Source organism: Trichosurus vulpecula, chromosome 1 (genome assembly GCF_011100635.1).
Source record: "Trichosurus vulpecula isolate mTriVul1 chromosome 1, mTriVul1.pri, whole genome shotgun sequence".
Lineage (NCBI taxonomy): Eukaryota > Metazoa > Chordata > Mammalia > Diprotodontia > Phalangeridae > Trichosurus > Trichosurus vulpecula.
In genome coordinates this window covers 141,604,461-141,628,946 of record NC_050573.1, presented here as the reverse complement: position 1 = coordinate 141,628,946, position 24,486 = coordinate 141,604,461, and the positions used below count along the sequence as shown (strand labels likewise).

General features: G+C 38.6%; 1 protein-coding gene across 5 annotated transcripts in view; it reads left to right on the top strand.

Annotated features, from left to right (window-relative positions):
* The window catches only part of RIMS2 (regulating synaptic membrane exocytosis 2), a 544,900-nt gene that overhangs the window by 60,505 nt on the left and 459,909 nt on the right, over positions 1 to 24,486 (top strand). For all 5 annotated transcript variants that reach the window (XM_036741740.1, XM_036741738.1, XM_036741737.1 and 2 more), the window contains exon 2: positions 6,273 to 7,195. In XM_036741740.1, coding sequence (XP_036597635.1) covers positions 6,273 to 7,195 — 923 coding nt within the window. The remainder of the gene's footprint in view (positions 1 to 6,272; positions 7,196 to 24,486) is intronic.

Genomic DNA, 24,486 nt, shown 5'->3' with positions numbered 1-24,486 from the left:
GATGGCTCATTGTCCGTTTCATACCCCTGTATTGTGAATGTATCCCAGGGCTCTGGACGTGCTTCCCTTTTCTCTCTACACCATCTTTTGGCCATCTCAGCTAGTATTTGTTTAACAATCAGATTCCCTGATTTATATTCCCAGTAAGCCCCAATATAATCACGATCACTTTTATGACTCCTATATCACTAATTGCCTATTAAATATTTCAGAGTGGATGTTCTGAAGAATCTTAAATTCGACATGTTCAAAATAGAACTCATTATCTTTCCCTGTAAATCCCCTCCTCTACCAAACTTCCTTATTTCTCTCAAGACCATCACAATTCTTCTTGTGTCAGAGCCCCTTAACGTTAGCGTTATCTTCAGCTCCTCCTTTTTCCTAATCTTACAATTTCTACAAACACAGCATCTCTCCCATATGACCTTTGTTCTCTGTTCACACAGCTACCATACTAGTTCAGTACAAAGGCATCAGGAAGGGAGAAGAATGCCCAGTGTGAGAAGAGAGAAAGCCATAGTAGATTATAGAGTATGGGAGGGGGAGAACTAGAAAATGAGGCTAGAAAGGAAGGTTGTGGCCAAGTTGTGAAGAGCATTCTAAGGCATAAAAGTTTATATTTTGTCCTAGAGGAAAGAAGGAGTGATTAGATTTTATTGAGTAGGGGAATGACATGATCAGATCTGTACTTAAAGAAAAAATAATTTTTGTAGCTGTGTGGAGGACTGGTTAGAATAGGGAAAGGCTTAAAGCAAGTACACTAATTAGGAAAGAGTCCAGGTGAAGGATGATGAGGTTCTGAACCAACGTTGTAGGTACTGTTTCGCCTGATAGAATGTAAGTTTTTTGAGAACAAGAATAATAGGATTTTTTGTCTTCTTATCCCTAGTGCATAACTGCCTGGCATGTGGTAAGTGTCTAATCAACGCTTATTGATTGATTTTTGTCAAGAATAAGAAGAAAATTCGGGTGCCTAAGAGAAAGAAAATACACATTGTTTTCTCTTAAGATGCAATTTAGAAAATCCTATAGTAAGGTCATACACTTTTAAAAATTTTGAGTGGAAAATGCTTATGCATTTCATATTACTCTTCATTCCCTGCAACCATAGTATCTAATCCAAACAGCAAGACTTTCGAAATTTTTTTCATCTTCTTTTTTCTTTCTTCTGAAGCCTACTGAAAAATGTATGTTTATGACTTACAATGTTAACAGTAATTAAGGGTCACTAAACAGTAGATTTTGATCTTGGTAATTCATTTTTAGTTTAAATAAACTTAATTAAATTCAATTTAACAAACCATTACTGAGTCTGCAATGACTCACAAGCATTAGATAAATCTTCATTGAATAAATGAATAAATTCAAAGTGCCAGATGCAGATACTCTAAGGGACAGTTAAAGTTAAGGTAAACCAGAGCCCCTGCCCTCATTAAGCTTACAATCTAATAAGGAGAAAAGACACACATACAAGTGATAATAATATACAATGAGACATTTGATAAACATGCCATCAATACCTTCATCAATGTAAATTAGTAAACATATTGAACAGAACAGGATACTACCAAGGTTGGATTCCTGATGAACTCCATTTAGGGATAAGTACATTAAAGCAGTACAAAACAAAGTGTTTCAAGACATCCTAGGGGAGGATTATTCTCAACAATAGATAATGTGAAAAGACTTCATGTAGAAGGGAACATTTGATTGTTTTATTATTTAATATTTTTAGTTTTCAGCATTGATTTCCACAAGATTCTGAATTACAAATTTTCTCCCCATTTCTACCCTCCCCACCACTCCAAGATGGCATATATTCTGATTGCCCCATTCCCCAGTCAGCCCTCCCTTCTGTCACCCCACTGTCCCCCATCCCCTTTTCCCTTACTTTCTTGTAGGGCAAGATAGATTTCTATGTGCCATTGCCTGTAAATCTTATTTCCCAGATGCATGCAAAGACAACTTTTTTTTGAACGTCTGCTTTTAAAACTTTGAGTTCCAAATTCTCTCCCCTCTTCCCTCCCCACTCACCCTCCCTAAGAAGGCAAGAAATTCAACATAGGCCACACATGTATCATTATGTAAAACCCTTCCATAATACTCATGTTGTGAAAGACTGACTATATTTTGCTCCCTCCTATCCTGTCCCCCTTTATTCAATTTTCTCCCTTGACCTTGTCCCTTTTCAAAAGTGTTTGCTTTTGATTACCTCCTCCCCCTATCTGCCCTCCCTTCTATCATCCCCCCTTTTTTATCCCCTTCCTCCTTCTTTCCTGTGGGGTAAGATACCCAATTGAGTATGTATGTTATTCCCTCCTCAAGTCAAATCTGATGAGAGCAAGATTCACTTATTTCCCCTCACCTGCGCCCTCTTCCCTTCCAACAAACTGCTTTTTATTGCCACTTTTATGTGAGATAACTTATCCTATTCTATCTCTCCCTTTCTCCCTCTCTCAATATATCCTCTCTCCTCCCTTAATTTAATTTTATTTTTTAGATATCATCCCTTCATATTCAACTCACCCTGTGCCCTCTGTCTATACACACACACACATACACACACATATACGTACACACACACACACACACACACACACACACGTATATATTCCCTTCAGCTATCCTAATACTGAAGTCTCATGAATTACACACATCATCTTTTCATGTAGGAATGTAAACAAAACAGTTCAACTTTAGTAAGTCCCTTATGATTTCTCTTTCTTATTTACTTTTTCATGCTTCTCTTGATTCTTGTGTTTGAAAGTCAAATTTTCTATTCAGCTCTGGTCTTTTCGCTGAGAAAGCTTGAAAGTCCTCTATTTTATTGAAAATTCATATTTTGCCTTGGAGCATGATACTCAGTTTTGCTGGGTAGGTGACTCTTGGTTTTAATCCTAGCTCCACTGACCTACGGAATATCATATGCCAAGCACTTCGATCCCTTAATGTAGAAGCTGCTAAATCTTGTGTTATCCTGATTGTGTTTCCACAATACTCAAATTGTTTCCTTCTGGCTGCTTGCAGTATTTTCTCCTTGATCTGGGAGTTCTGGAATTTGGCAACAATGTTCCTAGGAGTTTTCTTTTGGGGATCTTTTTCAGAAGGTGATCAGTGGATTCCTTCAATTTCTATTTTGCCCTGTGGCTCTAGAATATCAGGGCAGTTCTCCTTGATAATTTCTTGAAAGATGATATCTAGGCTCTTTTTGTGATAATGGCTTTCAAGTAGTCCAATAATTTTTAAATTATGTCTCCTGGATCTATTTTCCATGTCAGTGGTTTTTCCAATGAGATATTTCACATTGTCTTCCATTTTTTCATTCCTTTGGTTCTATTTTATAATATCTTGGTTTCTCATAGTCACTAGCTTCCACTTGCTCCAATCTAAATTTTAAGGTAGTATTTTCTTCAGTGCTCTTTTGGACCTCCTTTTCCATTTGGGTAATTCTGCCTTTCAAGGCATTCTTCTTCTCACTGTGTTTTTGGAGCTCTTTTGAAATTTGAGTTAGTCTATTTTTTAAGGTGTTATTTTCTTCAGTATTTTTTTGGGTCTCCTTTAGCAAGTCATTGACTTGTTTTCCATGGTTTTCTCACAACACTTTCATTTCTCTTCCCAATTTTTCCTCTACTTCTCTTACTTGTTTTTCCAAATCCTTTTTGAGCTCTTCCATGGTCTGAGACCAATTCATATTTTTCTTGGAGGCTTTTGATGTAGGCTCTTTGACTTTGTTGACTTCTTCTGGCTCTATTTTGCTCTTCTTTGTCACCAAAAAAAGATTCCAAATTCTGAGTCTGAATCTGAGACCATTTTTGCTGCCTGTTCATGTTCCTAGCCAACTACTTGACCCTTGAGCTTTTTGTTGGGGTATGAGTAGAGTGAACTTTGTCCCAAGCTTGAGGGGTTGCACTGCTATTTTCAGAGTTATTTCTACATAGCAAGCTCTGCCACACCAGTGCTCCTTCTCCCCCAAGAACCACCAACCAGGATTATGTCCCAGATCCAGGCAGGGCAAAGCAGGCTTTGTACTCCCACTCTCATACTCCGCTTAATTCCTCCCACCAGGTGGGCCTGGGGCCAGAGGCAGCTGCAGCTGTAGCTCTGGAAGCAGCCTCAGAGCTGCACCACCTCTGCCACCCCTGGGGTGGTGGCCAACCCTGAACTCCTTTCCCTCTGTCCCAGCAGCTTTTCCCACTAACCTTCTCTGTAGTCTTTGGCATTTGTGGGTTGAGAATTCTGGTAACTGCCACAGCTCACTGATTCAGGGCGCTATGCCTGTTTTGCCTGGCTCCTGGTCTGGTTGGTCCTAGTGTGGCCCATGCTGGGCTCTCCCCTGTTCCATTCCCAGCTGTGTGTGACAGACCCTTCCCAGCCACCATCCAGGCTATCCCGGCCTGGAGCCCTGCTTCCCTTTGCTATTTCATGGGTTCAGCAGCTCTAGAATTTGTTCAGAGCCATTTTTATATGTGTTTGGAGGGACCTGGTCAGGAGCTGAAAGAAGTCTGAGAAGGGAACATTTGAATTGAAAAAATGGTGGATAAGAATTTAACTGAGAGGAGAAGAAGGGCATAAACTCCTTGAAATCTGGAACTATTTTGTTTTTGTCTTTGCATCACCTAGTATGGTGTCTTACACATAGTAGGGATTTCATAGGGGTTTTGTGAATTGACCAATGTGAACAAAGGCATAGAGAAAGACACAGGGAATGTTCACAGAGGCACAGATTAGTCCTGTTTATTTAGGGCATGGAGTATACGGAAGAGAACAATATAAGAAAAGACTTGGAAGATAAGGAAATGTCAGGTTTTGAATAGCCTTGAATTCCAGACAAAAGGAGTTTGAATTCTACTTATTGGGCAATAGGGAACCATTGGATATTTTGGGCAGATGAGTGACAGGAAGTGAAGCCTGGCAGCAGTATGAAAGATGAATAGGATGAAGGAAAGCCTGGGAGGCAGGTGACAATGAGAGTTTATATTAGGGTTGTGGCAGTGGGGCTAGAGAAGAGAGAACAGATGGGAGACATACTGCCAAAATAGAATTGACAGAACTTGGTAACTGACTTCAATTTGAGATGTGAAGGGAAATAGGAGTCTTAATGATAAGGCTGAGGCTTCTGACGTTGGCAGTGAGTGGTGGTGCCACAGTTAGAAATAAAGAAGTTGTAAAGAAGAGGAGGTCTATGAAGGAAAGATAATATACTCGGTTTTATACATGAAGGAAAATACTCAGAAATACAATATGAAGTCAATTAATGTTATTTTTTTAAAAATCCATATTCTCATTTATAACCTAGCACAAGTTCAAAACTATCATTTACTGAGTTTTGCTGTATCACATGGGTACAAAGAAGTCAAAGGTAAAATCTTTGCTTCCCAGGACTTGATAATCTACTTAGGAAAGTAAAATTTTGTTTTTTGGTCTGGATCTGTAATTTAAATTATATAGGGACTCCTAGTGAGGAAACTCTTTGAATTGCTACAGTTCAGTGACTGCTAAGTGACCCATACACTTAGAGGGTTATCAAGGAGGCACAGAGAGGGTAAGCAACGTGTCCTGGGTATCATAGCTCCAACAAAAGGCAACAATTAAAGAATTATACGAGGCAGGGCACAATCAAGCATTTCTAAATTAATAGGAATTTATAGAAGAATGAATGAAAAGATGTGTATTAATTGCTTACTGTGTTTAAAACACTGTGCTAAGTGTTAGGGATATAATTAGAAGAGCAAGATAGTATTTGCTCTGGAAGGACTTACATTTTAATAGGGAGACATTAAAGAAGGTTCAGGTACAGTGTAGATGGAAATGTGGAAGCAGTTGACCAATGGAGCTGATTAACATGATATACTTGATGACATAACTATAATCACAATATAATAGAAAAATAGTACAATAATTATGTTATGAAAGTATTTTCAACTGAATGAAATCAATATTGATTACATTTCTATTATGATGTGACTATTTTAAATAATATTTTACTTTTCCACAATTACATGTAAAAACAATTTTTAACATTCATTTTTAAAAATTTTCAGTTTCAACTTCTCTCCCTTCCTCTCTCTCACCCCTTCTCCCTGAGATGGTAAGCAATTTGATATGTTATGCATAGGCAATGATACAAAACATATTTCCATATCAATGACTGTATTTTAATCAGAAAATAGAGCATCACTTTTGAATTGACATGTGATTGATTTTTAAGATTGCATCTACTCTGTGAATAACCGTGACACTCTTCTTAACTTCTTTTTTCTTTGACTACCTAGGAAAAGGAGCCCATCAATATCAAGAGAACAGAACAGAAGATACGATCAACAGCAAGAGAGAGACGAATATTCCCAGTATGCTACATCAGACAGTGCAATGCCTAGGTCTCCTTCAGATTATGCTGAAAGGAGATCTCATCATGGACCTCAATTGTTTGAAGAACCTGAACATGTAGATTATAGGGACTCCAACAGGAGAAGTCGTAGACGTTCCAAAGAGTACATAGATGATGAGGATGTGGAGAATAGGGATGAATATGAAAGGCAAAGGAGGGAAGAGGAATACCAAGCACGCTACCGAAGTGACCCTAATTTGGCTCGTTACCCAGTAAAGCCACAGCCCTATGAAGAACAAATGCGTATCCATGCTGAAGTGTCCCGGGCACGACATGAGCGAAGGCATAGTGATGTTTCATTGGCTAATACGGAACTTGATGATTCTAGGATTCCTATGCTAAGAATGGAACGGCAGTCAAGGCAAAGGTCCACATCAGAGCGCAGGGCTGCCATGGAAAACCAGCGCTCTTATTCAATGGAAAGAACTCGAGAGACTCAGGGACCCAGTCCTAATCGTCAGAGGAGCACAAATCATAGCCCTCCTACCCCTCGGAGGAGTCCAATCCTTATTGATAGACCTGACATGAGGCGCACTGACTCATTAAGGAAACCACACCACTTAGATCCCAGTTCTGCTGTCCGGAAAACAAAACGTGAAAAAATGGAAACCATGTTAAGGAATGATTCCCTCAGCTCAGATCAGTCTGAGTCAGTAAGACCTCCACCACCAAAGCCTCATAAAACAAAGAAAGGAGGTAAAATACGGCAGGTTTCCTTGAGTAGCTCAGAAGAGGAATTGGCTTCCACACCAGAATATACAAGTTGTGATGATGTTGAGATTGAGAGTGAGAGTGTAAGTGAAAAAGGTAAGTTCTGTATTTTAATTCTCTGTGTTCCCATGGTTATTCACTGATTACATATTAATTTTCCTGCTTTGATTTTGTGGGTTGGTTAAATATTTCCAGCCGGAATTCTCTTAATTTAAAAAAATTACAAGGTGAATACAGCATATTTGAAAATATTAGATCTTAGATTGGTCTGATGAAGAACATTTCAAGTTTTATAAAAGTGTTTATTGTTAAAATGTATGTGTGGTAATGTTCAAAGTCAAGGGAAGCTCCATTGACTTCATTTAGTCTCTGTATTGAGTGACTGACCATTTACTTCTTTAACATGATTGCATACTTCTGTAAACTTATTTCAGTTGAATTTTAATGATGTTTTTTCAATTTTAATATGATTTTGTAATTAAAGTAGGACATCAAGATAGTGATTGACTCACCCTAGAGCACAGTATAATTTCATTTACTTAAACAGCAGCAATGCCTCCAAAAACATAAACTTTCCCATCTTTCTGAGAAAAAGAACAGAAAAATAGATTCTTTTTTATCTGGGGTAGTTTAAATGTGAGGCTGTATGGAGGATGAGGAAGGATGAGAGGATGCTTCCCCAAGGTCTCACCTATCCCTGAGATTCCTTCTTGAATTAATACCTTCATTTCTTACCACATAAAATTTAAGAAAAAGTGTCAACTTTCATTTTAGCTAAATTTATTGCAAGCTTGGTCATTTATTGCACAGGATACAATAAGATCTAGACATGCAAATTACAGAAAAATTAAAGGTTATTATACAGTAACGACAATAGGACATTTCTAAATTATACTTGCTATTTCTGTGATGTTTTGTGACTTTCAAAGCTCTTTTATATTCATTTTCTCATTTGATCCTTACAATAATCTTTCCAGGTAGCCCAAGCAGATAAATTTTATTTTCTGTATGCAACTAAACCATCTACAAATTGCCACTACATTAAATACAAAAATAATCCAAATGTCTTTCTTGGTGCTATGCTTACTTTGACAGTTCCTGGATTCCTTAACTTTATTTTTAAGAGATGCATTTGAATGGCAGTGAGCAATGAAGAGGATGCCCTTAGAGGCAGTGTAGCATAGTGGAAAGAGCCCTGACCTTGGAGTCAGAGGACCATGGGATTCCCATTTCACCTCTGACTTTTATTCATATGTGACTTTGGGCAAGTCATTCAACATCCTTTAACTTAATCTCCTGACCTATACAATGAGGTACTTGGACTAGATAGGCTCTGAAGTTCCTTTCAAATCTAGATCTATGATCCCATAATCTCTGTCTTCTTTTACCTGAATCTTCCAGTTATTTACTTCATGGCATACTCAACTTCAAAACATTCTAATGCTGTTCTACAAGTGCAACCAACTATACTATTTCACTTTGGAAAGAAAACCAAGTAAAGCAATCCTTCCCTATAGATTAGAGTTGTATGGACAGGAGTGTCGATGTTACTGTACTGAAATTGCCCCACATCCCCACTGTTCATTGACATGGTAAATGTGACATAGATTTCTCAGGTGGTCTGTCAAGAATCAGTCAGTCAACAAACATTTATTAAGAACTGGCACCTTGCAAAGTTCTAGGGGTATAGACAAAGTAATAAAAAAGTCAAAAATGCTTTCTTCCTTCTAGAAGCTCAAATTCTAAAGAAGGTGATAACTTACAAATAAATAAATACATTCAAGGTATAGACAGTGTGAATGAAGGACCATCTCAGAGTGCCAGTGTGCAGATGGTGTCTGTGTAAATCTAGAGAAGGGGTTGCAAAGATAGAAATAAGATTTGACCACAGATTGGATATGTGGGGTGAGTGAGAGTGAAGATTCAAGGATAACATTGATGCTGCAAGCATGGGTGATTGGAAATATGGTAGTGCCCTTAAGTATAATAGGAAAAAGGGGAAGAGGAGGTAGTTTTTGGGGAAGGATATTGAGTTCTCTTTTAGACATACTGAGTTTGAGATGCTGATGAAAATCCAATTGAAATATACAAAAAGGTGGCTGGTGATATGAGACTGGAGCTTGGGAGAGGGATCAGGGCTGGATATGTAGATCTGGGAATTATTTGCATAGAAAAAAATAATTTAACATATGGGAGTGAGGGACAAGAAAAGAGGGCCCAGGACAGAGCCTTGGTAGACATCCGTAGTTAGTGACATGACCTGGATTAAGATCCAGCAGAAGATGTTGAAGAGAGATTAGACTAATAACAAGAGACCCAGAGAGAACATTGTCACAGAAACTTAGAGAGGAGAGAACATCTAGGAGATTATTAACAGCGTCAAATGTTCCAAGGAGGGAAAAAAGATTGAGAAAGAATTGAGAAGAGGCTATTGGATTTTTCAGTCAAGAAATATTTGGTAATTTTGAAGACAGCAGTTTCAATGAAATCCTTAAATAGTCAGTTTGAGTTCTTGTGCCCTTGGAGGAAAAGATATTTATCTATCCTACTTTTATAAAGTTCTAAGGATTGTGATTTCATAACCAAACTTGTTGGTATGTTTTAGTGTTTCATCATACCTATGGTTTGGAAGTTCTTCAATTTTCATTCTTCCTGACTTGTTTCCTGTATTTGACTCTGTTGACCAGCCCAGCATCCTGAATACAGTCTCTTATTTAAGTTTTTGACTATTCTCTCCTGGTTCTCTGCCTACTTGTCTGACCAACCCCCAGACTCCTTTGCTGGCTCATCATCCTTATCACTCTCCCTACTTGTGAGCATTCCCCAAGGTTCTGTCCTAGGCCTTCACTTCTCTCTTTATACACTCAGTAACTTTATTAGCTCCCATGTGTTTAAGTGTCACTTTTATGCAGATGACTCCTAGATCTATGTCTCAGTCCCAGCCTTTTTTCTGAGCTTCAGTCCCATATCACCACTTGTCTGTTGGGACAGACGATGTCCTGGGGACATCGTAAACCTAACCTGTCCAAAAATACTTTTCATTTATTCATTTTATATTTATATGACAAATTCATATGTGTACTTGTGGTCCTTCCCCATCAGAACGCATGCTTCTTGTGAGTAGGGATTGTTTCATTCCTTGCAGTGGAATGCCCTGTGCTCAGTACAGTATTAGGCATATAGTTTAGAGCTTGATAAGTAGTTATTGATTGTGTTTAACCAAATTCTCTTTTGGTGCCCTTTTAGTCCATTTCTGACTTTGGCTATTTATTGAGCAAGGCATGGGCATTCTTTTGATAATCACTATGTATTTACAGACAGTCATCCTGGTAGCTTTTTCTTTTCCAGGATAAATAACTTCAACTTTTCTAAACTTCTCTTTCAGGAACAGCATTTATATTCCTCTTTCATGTCCTCTCTTTTTGTTCTCGAAAGCCTTTAAAATATGCAAAGCAGAGCTGGACACTGCATTTTAGTACTGAAGATAGCATCAGCCAAGGCCAAATATAGAAGGATTATTTCCAGACTCTTGCATGGCATAATCCAGTTTATATATCCCCATCTCATGTCCATTTCTTTTTTTACATAACAGCACTCTATTGCTGACTCACATTCAGCTTAATTTTCAAATTTTTTTCTTGCTGTCTTTATATCTAGCCATACTTTCTTCTTGTTATTGTTGATTTAGTTGATTTTTTCTGTTGTCATTTTATTGCCTTACCAATAGCCAATTGGACTTTATGGACTTAACTCCAAGTTCCTGGTCAATTTGAATTCCTTTTGGTTTTCTTAGATGTGATGAGCACTATTCTGTCTTCTATAGGATGAAGAATACATTTCTGCTTTCCTTGATCAAGGTTAATGATAAAAAAATAAACAAATGCTTAGTCCTATCACTGCATCTGTTCTTCAAATTGATGCAGTTACTGATATGAATAATTTAGATATGTTCACCAGTCAGTTGTATACCACTAACTAGGTAGTTTTCAAAACTGAACCTTGATTTCATCGGCAGGGGAAATTCCAGATAAGAAAACTACCTTTCCCATGCAGGTTGGCACCTTCCTTGAAACTTATAGTCTTAGAGAGTTACTTGGGGGTCCAGAGAAATTAAGTGCTTTACCCAATGTCACACTGCCAGTGTGTGTTAGAAGCAGAACTTGGACCCTGGTCTTTCTACTTACCAAGACTGGCTTTCTATTCAGTATACTTCACAGAATCTGGACTATGTATTTATTCTAGAAATGGTTTTCATACTGTGTTTTATGAAACCCAATGGCCACATGAAGCATCTTTAGGAATTTTTTGAGAAAAAAATCTATGAGTATCAGAACAATTTGGGCATAGTTCATCACTCTGAGAACTGATTATCTTTGTATTAGAGTTAGAATTTTAGGGAATGAAAAATATGAAGTGAGCCATTCATGCAGACCATGTTTTCCTAGGTTGTTAATGAAATTTTCATTAATTTTATAATACATCCATTTATTCAAAATTCATTTAATAAATACTTATTGACTAATATGTCAAAGGGACAATGTTAGGCACCATGGAGGATACAAAGATGAGAACTTGGACAAATCATGTATCCTTTCAAGCCCTCTATTTCTTTATTTTTAAAAAGAGAAGATTGAACTAAATAAATGACTTCTAAGATCCTTTCCAGTGCTAAGTGTATGCTTCAGTAAGATACAATCTCTCCCCAAATTAGCTTATAGCTGTAGAGAAGAAATTAGACCACATATTCAAACTATTGGTATTATAATGCAAAATTGCTACGGGAATCAGAGGAGAGGGACAGAAATTATATTCATTTCCCCCTCTACTATCCGTGTAACTTGGCATTCCAGCATTCAAAGAAATTAATTTGTTCAGTTATAGTTTAGTTTTTCCAAAGTCTTATTGGTTACTTCTCAGTAACTCACATTTTTCTGGGTGGCTACCAATTGATTCTAGTGTTTTCCAGTTATTCTATTTAAATCAAGAAAAATGTATAAGCACCTACTATCTGTTAAAAGTATTATATTACATTCCAGTGATACAAAGATGAAAGGATATTTATTTGCCTTTACTTTAAAACTTTGTGCCTTTCTGTCATTTAAACTGCAAGCATTTTCCTAAATTCTATTTTATTATCATTTCCTTTTTGAGTCCCCTGAATGGCCAGTCCTTTGCAATCCTAGTTATTAATGCCTTCAGAACGCTAGGATGTTCATAATTTTGTTTTCTTGATCTATATATCTTGTGTTTTTAAACAATTAAACTATTTTCCTCCTAGTCAGTATTATATCATGTCAAAAACAAGTTGATTTTTTAAAAACTGAAACTTCATTACTTTATTATCTGTGTTCATGAGTTGAATAGGAATGAGGTGACATTTGTTTTTGGTCCCTTCCTTTCCATATAAAACCCCACTCCCCAGATTCCTTAATTATATAAACTATTTTCTTTCTTCAACTTGTGTTTCATGTTCTGTCCTTATAGTCTAATTACCACTTTTTTCATAGTTGGCTAAAGCAAAAGTTTAAGCAGTTACTTTCTCTAACACCATTATTTTTAGTATAAGGAATTATTTTTCATATTGGTATATGAATTTTATAGCATTACCCAAACTTTGGAATCCCAGAGTGTCCATAATAATTGTCTCTATGTGTTCTGTGTATTTTGACCTGCCCCTGGAAACTTATAGAAGTCACAAGTAACATAGTCTCGGTGTTCATGTGATTTAACATAGGATTACCTAAGTGAAGTGAAAATCTGGGTGACATTTAATCATTCTTTTATTCAATTCTCAAACTTTCAAGAAAAGAAATGCACGCAGGCTGAAATCAACATTGAAAATAACATGCAACTGCCAAAAGATTTCAAAATTAATAACAGATGTTGCTCCTTGTATAATGGAAAAATCTTTTATTTTTGTCTCTAAGTGCTACCATAATGAGAGTGAATAATTCCTTATCTGAGTGGCAGTAGGAGGCAAAAATTGGAAGCAATTTGTCTCTGAAGCAGTGCACTTCACAATGCTTAATTTGATTGTCAAAGTTTCAAAAGTAATATAAGGTTTCTTTACGCCTTTTTCTTTTTGTTCTTTCGGGAGCTGATAGGAGTGGAAAGGGAAATGAGGGGCCTCTAAAATTGCCAAAGAGTAAAAAAAAATGCAGGAATATAAAAATGTCTTTAATAAAGTGGTAAATTCCCCATTCATGGAGGTCTTCAAAAAATGCCACATGACCATTTGCTTGGCTTTCATGCTTCAGGTAAAGGCTGGACTAAAATTACTAGTGAGGGGTTGTATGTTTTGTGTAGGAGTCAGCCAAGCAAAGTTCAGTAGGGATTATTATACTAAGTTACCTCTAAAATCCTTTCCAAATTTAAAAGGCTATGATTTTCTGAGGTTCTATAACACAAAATAGAATATCTGCTAAAAAGCAACACACTAGATGTTATAACTTTAAATTCTGGGTAAATATTTCAAGAGGTGCTGTGTCTCCTTAAACTCTGCTGATTGCAAACAAACAATTTAATATCAAACAGTGATCTTTTACTTTTGGGTTATCCCTAATTATCTGCCTCTCCACTGCTTCTCTTCTTTTTCCCCTACTGGAGCTGCTTACATGTATTTATTTGGTCATAATTCCTGGACTTGGAAAGGACAAAAAGAGATCATCTATTTATTACTGAGTCTAGTTAATGCCCAAGGGTCAACATCAACAACTATCTCCTTGCTTCTATCTAACATTTCTTGTTATCTTTAATTAATTAAGTTACTGGAAATAATCCCTAAATGTGAAAGTGATAAATTATAACATTCCATGAATACTAATAAATGGGGGAATTAACGAAAGAATGAATTTCCATCTTTTGGTGGTATTTGAAGAAACTGGCAAGAGACTAAATGACAAGAAAATGGATTGAGTATTGGAGGAACATAGGTTAACTTTGATTTAAATAATTTGATGCTTTGAAAAATCCATGATTTTGTCTATATGGCTTTTCTTCAATTGATACAGACCTTAAATTATTCACATCTCTTCCATTATAATGATTACTCATTGTCTCCCAAACATCTTCCACTGGGGCTCTAAGCAATGTCAATGTGTTTCTCATTCTCAATCTCAACACCTCCTTTTTGCCTTACCTCCTTTTATTGCCCTAAATATCTTCAATTACGTCTTTTGGACCACTTTGAAAATATAAGTAAAATTTGGCAACATTCTGAAAGTGTGTATACCCACTATGCTTTTTATTTTGTCGGGTAAATTCTTTTGAGTATGTGGCATTCTGTGATTCTCTACCATAGCATTAGAAATTTAGTGATGGAAAGGACCTTAGAAATCATCTCTTTCAATGCTATAGTTTTACAGATGAAGTTACTGAGTCCTAGAGGAATGAAGTAACCTGGTTAAGGTCACACAAAAAATAAGAAAGCAGGATATGAACCTAGGTCTCCTTACTCCAGGGAGAGCTAGATGGTTCAGTGGATAGAGTACTGAGCCTGGAGTCAGGAAGACCTGCATTCAAATTCAGCCTCTGACACTTACCAGTTGTGTGATATTGGGCATGTCACTTAACCTCTGTTTGCCTAGGAGGCAGCTAGATGACTCAGTAGATAGAGCACTGGGCCTGGAGTCAGAAAGACCTGAGTTCAAACTATGCCTCAGACACATACTAGCATGTGACCCTAGGCAAGTCACCTAACCTCTGTTTGCTTTAAATCATTGGAGAAGGAACTGGCAAACCATTACAGTATCTTTCCCAAGGAAATTCCATGGACAGTATAGTCCACGAAAGGATGGGGAACCTGCAGCCTCAAGACCACATGTAGCCTTCTACATCCATAAGTGCAGCCCTTTGAATCCAAACATCACAGAACAAATCCCTTTAATAAAAGGACTTGTTCTGTAAAACTTGGACTCAGTCAAAATGTCTCAAGGCCATAGGTTTCCCACCCCTGGTCCATGGGGTCACAAAGAGTCAGACATGACTGAACAACAACTCCTTACTCCACATCCATGGCTTTTCCCACTCTTCAATACTATCCCTAAATAGTATCATAAGGATCATGTTGGAATTAGATATGGATATTTTGAAGCAACATGGGATTTCAAATCATGAAAAATGAAGTTTCCTTTATGAAGTGAAGTTTTTCCTCCTACTCATACTCAATATGAGGCCATCCAGAAGGGTCCTAATAAGCAATTTGATTCAAGACCTACTCTTATTTTAAAAATGATAAAATTGAGACCAAGAATAGTTAAATGATTTGTCCAGAGTAATGGAGTACTCAGTGAAAGAATACTCAGGTCTTCTTACTCCAAATCCAATACCCATTTGTAGCAACAATTCGGCTAGCAGCAGCTGTTGAAATGTAAGACCCAAGAAGCCTAGCAACAAGAGCTTCCAGCACAGGTTCTTTGATCTGCTTTACTAAGGAAAGCAACGTTAAGGGGTTAACAATCTTACTTTAATCCAACATACAAATATCATTCACCTAGTTCAGGAGGAAAAGTCATCAACCTGAACTTCAGAGCAAATACAAATTACAAACATACACAATATAAATAGACCAAATCACAATTCATGGTTACCAGGAAAGCATCAACATCTACAAGTTGGGGGTCTCTTAAAATGACTGCCCAGAGTCCCATGCCACTGAGAGCCACAAGGGAGAATGCCAACCTCTGGGTTTATATATCTTGTTCAGGGTCAAGGGGTATCATGATGTTCAACTCAAACCCACATGATCTAAAAGCGTTACAAACCTGGGACTAAAACCCACATGGCCCAAAAGCCTCTGGCATCACAAACATGTCACTCAAATCCATGCAAACCAGGCTTTCCCTTGAGGCAAGGAGGTCATCAAAGACTCCTAATTTAATCAAAGAATCAAAGGCTGGACTCATCAAGGGCACTTGATTAAATAAGTGCTCCAAAAGAGAAAACAGTAAAAAAAGTCCCACCTTAATTAATATTACACCATTCTATTGTACTATGCTGTCTCTCTGGTGGGAATATCCATTTATGCCATTATGGTATATGGTTTTTTGGGGGTTTTTTTGTTTGTTTTTTGGCAGGGCAATTGGGGTTAAGTGATTTGTCCAAGGTCACACAGTTAGTACATGTGTCAAGTGTCTGAAGCTGGATTTGAACTCAGGTCCTCCTGACTCCAGGGCCAGTGCTCTACTCACTGTACCACCTAGCTGCCCCACCATTATGGTATATGAATATAATGGAGCATTATTATATTATAAGAAATAATGAATATAAAGAACTCATAGGAACATGAGAAGGTCTATATGAACTGATAGGGAGTAAAATTAAAAGAGTCAGGAAAACAATATACATATGGATCACAATATAAGTAGGGAGAAAATTAAAATAAATCACAACAATGTATAATTGTAATGATGTAATCACCAATTTTGCGACCAGAAGATAAATTCATTTTCCTAATTTCCTTGGAGGTGTGAAGGACTGTGTTTGCCAAATATTATAAACAATGTCAGATGTGGTTGCTGTATCAGCTGGTTTTGCTTCCCTGTTTTACTTCCCAGAGCTACCTTTTACCAAAGTCCCTAGAATTGTCAAATGATTCAACATCATGGACTGATAGGGTTTTATTGGTAGAAATGACATTAAAGAAACTACATTACCGTCTTTGCTGCTATACCCCAGGAGCCATGGGACCTTTCCATTTGATTTGCAGCTGAAACCTCTCCTACATATTATCTACCCCACTGAGAATGTGAATTATTTGAGAGTAGGGGACTATGTTGCTTTGTAATTTGTGTCCCTAGAACTTAAGCAATGCTTTGAATATACTAAATGCATTTTAATTAATCTATTCCAAGATACACATCAATGGACACATTCAGTGGGTTATCTGTCAATTTGGGCAATATGCATTTTTCATCCACTTTGTCTCTTACAAATTTACTTCTTCAGTAACTGTGAAGCTCCAATATTCAAAACCACACAGAGAACATTTGTATTTTTTAAGTATGTGTTTTTATGCTGAGGAACAATTTTTGACAGTTAAAAACACACTGAATTTCCCAAATGCAATCCAGCCTGCTCTATTCCTCTTTTTCAATTTTGAACCTAACTCAGCATCTATCTGAAATACCTATTCCAAATATATGTACTAATGTACTAACTCAGTGGAAAGACTTTCCAACTGCTTGTCACAGATGGGACACAAGGCATTTTTTTAATTGGTTTTCTTTCTGTTTCTCTACTCCTGATCATCTCAGTCTGGAAGTTCTCTGTCCCCCAGTGGCCCCTTCTTCTGATTGGTCTACTTCTCCCAGAATCTCCATATTAAGTAAATTGCCCAGTCCAGCCCTATTTTCATTCCTTTCCTTGCTCTCCTCTTAACTCTCCTCGAACTTTTTCCAACTTGCCCCTGCATAGGCACCTTCTCCCCTAACTCCCATGGTCCCATGGTTGCTAGCACATAGCAGCTAAGCAGATGTTAATGTAGCTTCCTTAATGGCATTTCCCTTAATAAAACCATATTTCAGTTCTTTTTTTGCATTGTTTCCTCCATTAGAATGTAAGCTCCTTGAGGGTATGACTATTGTTCTTTTTGCTTGTACTTGTATTAGCAGTGCTTAGCACAGTGCCTGGCCCATAGTGAGAACTGAAATTCTTGTTGATGTCTCCTGTATAGTTTGTTATAGATTTCATTGCAAAGGTGTACCAACAATGTTGCTAGCAGCTGCTGTAGAGGTGAAAGACCAACAAAAAGACCAACAACAAGAGTACACAGGAGGGCTGCTAGGCCAAGTTCTTTGATCTGCTTTTCTAAGGAAAGCAGTTTTAAGAGATTAACAACCTTACTTTAATTAAACATACACACATCATTCACTTAGTTCAGGGGAAAAAGTCAGCACCCTGAACTTCAGAGCAAATACTAATGGAGAAATATAAGCAGATCAACAGACAGGCTTTTATTTGATCAAGACATCACATACATAGTTACCAGAGAGAGAAGCACCAACATCTGGGCTTTCAAAGCCGGGGCAGAGGTGGGGGGGATTCAATGGCTACCCAGAGTCTCGTCACCAACACTGTTCCAGTGAGTGTAGGCTGAAAAGCAAAATGCCACCTCAGAGCACATATACCTTGTTCAGGGCCCTAAGGCCTCAGTGCCTACTTACCAAAAGTATGTGGGAAAGATCTTTAATCACTAGTGCCCACATCATACACATTGTTTCCAATCAATGAGTCTTGATTCAAACAAAGGCAAGACTCAAAGACACCCCATTGCCCCAGTGCTGAGAAGCACTCCAAAACAAAAGACAACAAAAGGTCCCACTTTAGCTGCCTCATTCAAACAAAGACAAGACTCATTAAAGGCACTTGATTGCCTTAGCATTCCAAAAGAGAAAACAGTAAAAAAAAGTCCCACCCTGCTTAACATTACAAAAGGCTCTGTAATATTCTGAGGCTTGATGCCCGAAGTATAATATCATCCACAAATAGGAACACCTGGAAGACCTCACAATCTATACGGAGTCTCCAAAGAATCAAGGGCAGTGAAAGATGGCGGCTGGAAAGCAGGGACTAGCGTGAGTTCTCTGTCAAGTCCCTCCAAAAACCTATAAAAAATGGCTCTGAACCAATTCTAGAACTGCAGAACCCACAAAACAGCAGAGGAAAGCAGGGCTCCAGCCCAGGACAGCCTGGATGGTCACTGGGTGAGGTCTATCCCACACGAAGCTGGGAGCTGGGAGTTGGGAGCTGGGAGCTGGGAGCGGAGCAGAGCAGAGCCCAGTGTGAGCGGCTCGGACCAACCAGATGAGGAGCCGGGCGGAGTGGGCCCTAGCGCCCTGAATTAGTGAGCTGCGACAGTACCAGACTTCTCAACCCACAAACACCAAAGACAGCAGAGAAGGTTAGTGGGAAAAGCTGCAGGAGTGGAAGGAGTTCGTGGTTCGGCCACCACCCCCGGGGCAGCGGAGGTGGGGCAGCTACAGCTTCTGTTGCTTCCGGCCCCAGGCCCACCTGGTGGGAGGAATTAACTGGCAGATCAGAGCAGGAGTGCACAGCCTGCTGAAGATCTAAGCCCAATCCAGGTTGGGGGTTCTTGGGGAAGGAGAAGTGCTGGTGTGGCAGAGCTGGTGCATCCCCCCCAAACGTGGAACATAGAACTCTTTAGTCTATAAGCAGTCATACCCTGCTGAAAAACTCAAGGGTCAAGTTAGTTGGTTGGGAATATGGCCAGGCAGCGAAAACACACCCAGATTCAGTCTCAGACTTTGGATTCTTTCTTTAGTGACAAAGAAGACCAAAACATACAGCCTAAGGAAGTCAAAGTTCAAGAGCCTACAACAAAAGCCTTCAAGAAAAACATGAACTGGCCCCAGGCCATGGAAGAGCTCAAAAAGGATTTGGAAAAGCAAGTTAGAGAAGTAGAGGAAAAATTGGGAAGGGAAATGAGAAGGATGCAAGAAAACCATGAAAAACAAGTCAATGACTTGCTAAAGGAGACCCAAGAAAATACTGAAAAATACACTGAAGAAAACAACACCTTAAAAAATAGACTAACTCAAATGGCAAAAGAGCTCCAAAAAGCCAATGAGGAGAAGAATGCCTTGAAAGGCAGAATTAGCCAAATGGAAAAGGAGGTCCAATGGACCACTGAAGAAAATACTACCTTAAAAATTAGATTGGAGGGGGGCGGAGCCATGATGGCGGCTGGAAAGCAGGGACTAGTGTGACCTCCCTGCCGAGTTCCTCCAAAAAACTATAAAAAATGGCTCTGAACCAATTCTAGAATGGCAGAACCCACAAAACAGCAGAGGGAAGCAGGGCTCCAGCCCAGGACAGCCTGGATGGTCTCTGGGTGAGGTCTATCAAACACGGAGCAGGGAGCAGAGGGGAGCTGTGGGGAGCCGAGCCCAGCCGAGCCCAGTGTGAGCTGCGCGGACCAACCAGACCAGAAGCTGGGCGGAAAGTGCCCTAGCGCCCTGAATCAGTGAGCTACGACAGTTACCAGACTTCTCAACCCACAAACACCAAAGACAGTGAAGAAGGTTAGTGGGAAAAGCTGTGGGAGTGGAAGGAGTTTGCAGTTCGGGTACCAGCCTCGGGGGCAGCTACAGCTGTTGTTGCTTCCGGCCCCAGGCCCACCTGGTGGGAGCAATTAAGTGGCAGATCAGAGCAGGAGTGCACAGCCTGCTGAAGATCTAAGCCCAGTCTGGGTTGGGGGTCCTTGGGGAAGGAGAAGTGCTGGTGTGGCAGAGCTGGTGCTTCCCCCCCAAACATGGAACATAGAACTCTTTAGTCTACAAGCAGTCATACCCCGCTGAAAAACTCAAGGGTCAAGTTAGTTGGTTGGGAATATGGCCAGGCAGCGAAAACACACCCAGATTCAGTCTCAGACTTTGGATTCTTTCTTTGGTGACAAAGAAGACCAAAACATACAGCCTAAAGAAGTCAATAAAGTGCAAGAGCCTACACCAAAAGCCTTCAAGAAAAACATGAACTGGTCACAGGGCATGGAAGAGCTCAAAAAGGATTTGAAAAAGCAAGTTAGAGAAGTAGAGGAAAAATTGGGAAGAGAATTGAGAAGGATGCGAGAAAACCATGAAAAACAAGTCAATGACTTGCTAAAGGAGACCCCAAAAAATACTGAAAAATACACTGAAGAAAACAACATCTTAAAAAATAGACTAACTCAAATGGCAAAAGAGCTCCAAAAAGCCAATGAGCAGAAGAATGCCTTGAAAGGCAGAATTAGCCAAATGGAAAAGGAGGTCCAAAAGACCACTGAAGAAAATACTACTTTAAAAATTAGATTGGAACAAGTGGAAGCTAGTGACTTTATGAGAAATCAAGATATTATAAAACAGAACCAAAGGAATGAAAAAATGGAAGACAATGTGAAATATCTACTTGGAAAAACCACTGACCTGGAAAATAGATCCAGGAGAGAGAATTTAAAAATTATTGGACTACCTGAAAGCCATGGTCAAAAAAAAGCCTAGATATCATCTTTCAAGAAATTATCAAGGAGAACTGCCCTGATATTCTAGAGCCACAGGGCAAACTAGAAATTGAAAGAATCCACCAATCGCCTCCTCAAATAGATCCCAAAAAGAAATCTCCTAGGAATATTGTTGCCAAATTCCAGAGCTCCCAGATCAAGGAGAAAATACTGCAAGCAGCCAGAAAGAAACAATTTGAGTATTGTGGAAACCCAATCAGAATAACTCAAGATCTGGCAGCTTCTACATTAAGAGATCGAAGGGCTTGGAATACGATATTCCGAAAGTCAATGGAGCTAGGATTAAAACCTAGAATCACCTACCCAGCAAAACTGAGTATCATGCTCCAAGGCAAAATATGGATTTTTAATAAAATAGAGGACTTTCAAGCTTTCTCAGTGAAAAGACCAGAACTGAATAGAAAATTTGATTTTCAAACACAAGAATCAAGAGAAGCATGAAAAGGTAATCAAGAAAAAGAACAAGAAAAAGAAATTGCAAGGGACGTACTAAAGTTGAACTGTTTTGTTTACATTCCTACACGGAAAGATGATGTGTATGATTCATGAGACCTCAGTATTAGGGTAGCTGAAGGGAATACGCATATATGTATATATGTTTATGTATATATGTGTATATATATATATAAGTGAATGTGTATGTATGTATGTGTGTGTATATATATATATATATATATATATATATATATATATATATATATATGGAGAGAGAGAGAGAGAGAGAGAGAGAGAGAGAGAGAGAGAGAGAGAGAGAGAGGACACAGGGTGAGTTGAAGATGAAGGGAAGATATCTAAAAGAAGTAAAATCAAATTAAGGGATGAGAGAGGAACATATTGAGAGAGGGAGATAGGGAGAGACAGAATGGGGTGGATTATCTCGCATAAAGGTGGCAAGAGGAAGCAGTTCTGTGGGAGGAGGGGAGAGGGCAGGTGAGGGGGGAATGAGTGAGTCTTGATCTCATCAGATTGGGCCTGAGGAGAGAATACCATACATACCCAATTGGGTATCTTACCCCACAGGAAAGAAGAGGGAAGAAGATAAAAATAAAGGGGAGGATGATGGAGGGGAGGGCAGATGGGGGTCAAGGGAGAAAATTCAATAAAAGGGGATGGGTTGGGAAGGAGCAAAATACAGTTAGTCTTTCACAACATGAGTATTGTGGAAGGATTATACATAATGATACACATGTGGCCTATGTTGAATTGCTTGACTTCTTGGGGAGGGTGAGTGGGAAGGGAGGAGGAGGGAGAATTTGGAACTCAAAGTTTTAAAAACAGATGTTCAAAAACAAAAAAAATTTTTTTGCATGCAACTAGAAAATAAGATACACAGGCAATGGGGATTAGAAATTTAGCTTGCCCTACAAGAGGGGAAGGGAAAAGGGGATGGGACGAGAGTGGGGTGACAGAAGGGAGAGCTGAATGGGGAACAGGGCAACCAGAATATACACCATCTCGGAGTGGGGGGGGCAGGGTAGAAATGGGGAGAAAATTTGTAATTCAAACTCTTGTGAAAACCAATGCTGAAAACTAAATATGTTAAATAAATAAATTTTAAAAAAAAGAATCAAGGGCAGTGGAGAAATGAATCATGGGTGTAACTGAACTACATCATATTTCCAAAGATGACCTACATGCAAGAAGTAGTATAAGGGACATGATTCAGAAATGTATTATTGGTATTGGAGGAGGGCCAGTTGTATAGAGAAATGTGGATTACAGATAGTCAAAGTGTTGGACTGGTATGTAAACTATGTAAAAGGACCTAGAAGAAAGCCTCCAGTGCTTTGATTAGACAATATGTAAGGAATCTGCATGAGAACTCAGACAAAAATTTCACAGGATGAGAAATCGTGAATGAGTAGTACTGTGTATCATTGAAAGTAATATCCAAATTAATGAAATAACAGATCTATTGAAATATCAATAATTCAATTAAAATGTACTTATTAAGCTCCAATTGTTCTAGATACAGGTGATAAGCTAAAAAAGAATGAAACAATTCCTACTTGTAATGAGTTTACATTCTCATGGGAGAGACAAAATGAATATATGAAAATATATAGCATAAATTTTATATGTGATTAACTTAATATTTAATAAACATAGTTAATCCACATATACACAAAGTATATCAATATATTATACAAATATATATGTTTAAATTTACATGCAATGTATATGAACTTAATAAATACTAATATATACAAAGTAGTTAAATACAGGGTACTTTGGGAGGGAGAGCATTACCATTGAGAGAATATTGAAATACTGAAGTATTTCTTTTTCATTGTGGCTGTAAATTTCACTGAAGTAGTTATATTTGTCCTTCATTCCCAAAGAGGACCATGATGTCAGGAAACTGATGACATGACTTGCAGTTGACTTTGATTTGAGTGAGGGAGGGTTGTGCAAGGTCACCAGCCTCACTTTCTCCTCCAGAACCATCTGGGTCCAGTGGCCTGATATTCACCAGGATGACTGGAGATGGCCCAGGATGCATTGGGAGACCCTGGCCCTTTCAGGCTAAGGTCTTTTCAGGTTCTCACTTTGAGTGAGGTAACAGTGAATAAGCCTCTTTAAGAACCTAATTAAGAGATAGAGTTTTTAATTAAAACTCAAAATAAAAAATCAAATTGGGAGGGGAAGACCCTCAGGGTTCCTGGCCAAGAGAAACAGTTACTATTTGGTATTTACGTTCACTCTGTGCCAGGAGGGCAGGGACCTATTGTCCAATCTATGAGCTCCAGAGTAAACTGGGTTTAAGGCTTGGCTTTTGAGAAAGAAATCTAGCCAGTAAACCCAAAAGTAAGGAAGCAGCCTTCAGTCATGGAAATGTACCTTCCTTTGGGCAGAGGAAGAAGAGGGAGAGGGGAAGGGAGAAGGAGAGGGGTAGTGGTGGTTTAATGTTTGAGAGTTGGATGCAATCATAATTAGTTCAATGCCACCTGTGAATAGAAGGATTTGAACAAACTTGTTATCCATAGGAAACTGTTTGGTTCTTAAGGAAGACATTCATTCAACAAATATTTATTAACCAAATTATGTATTAATAAATTAGTATTTGTTACAGTAGGCACCATGGAAGGCTCTGAGGTTACAAAGTTATACATCTTCTCATGTTGTCTGAATTCTTTTCATTCTTTATAGTATAATGGTATTTCATTAACCGCATACATCAAAAAAAATAGCAAGTCATCAGTGTGACTCCTCTCCACAAGTAGGCCAACTCAGAGCCAATAGAGGGTCCAGTTGTGTGCTAAAGCCCCTTCCCCTCAACAGAGAATCTCTACTTCTCCCCATCCCTCAGGTCCATTATTTTCTTCCCATCACTGGTAGGTCAGGCCCCTCCAGGGTCCCCCTCCTCACTTTT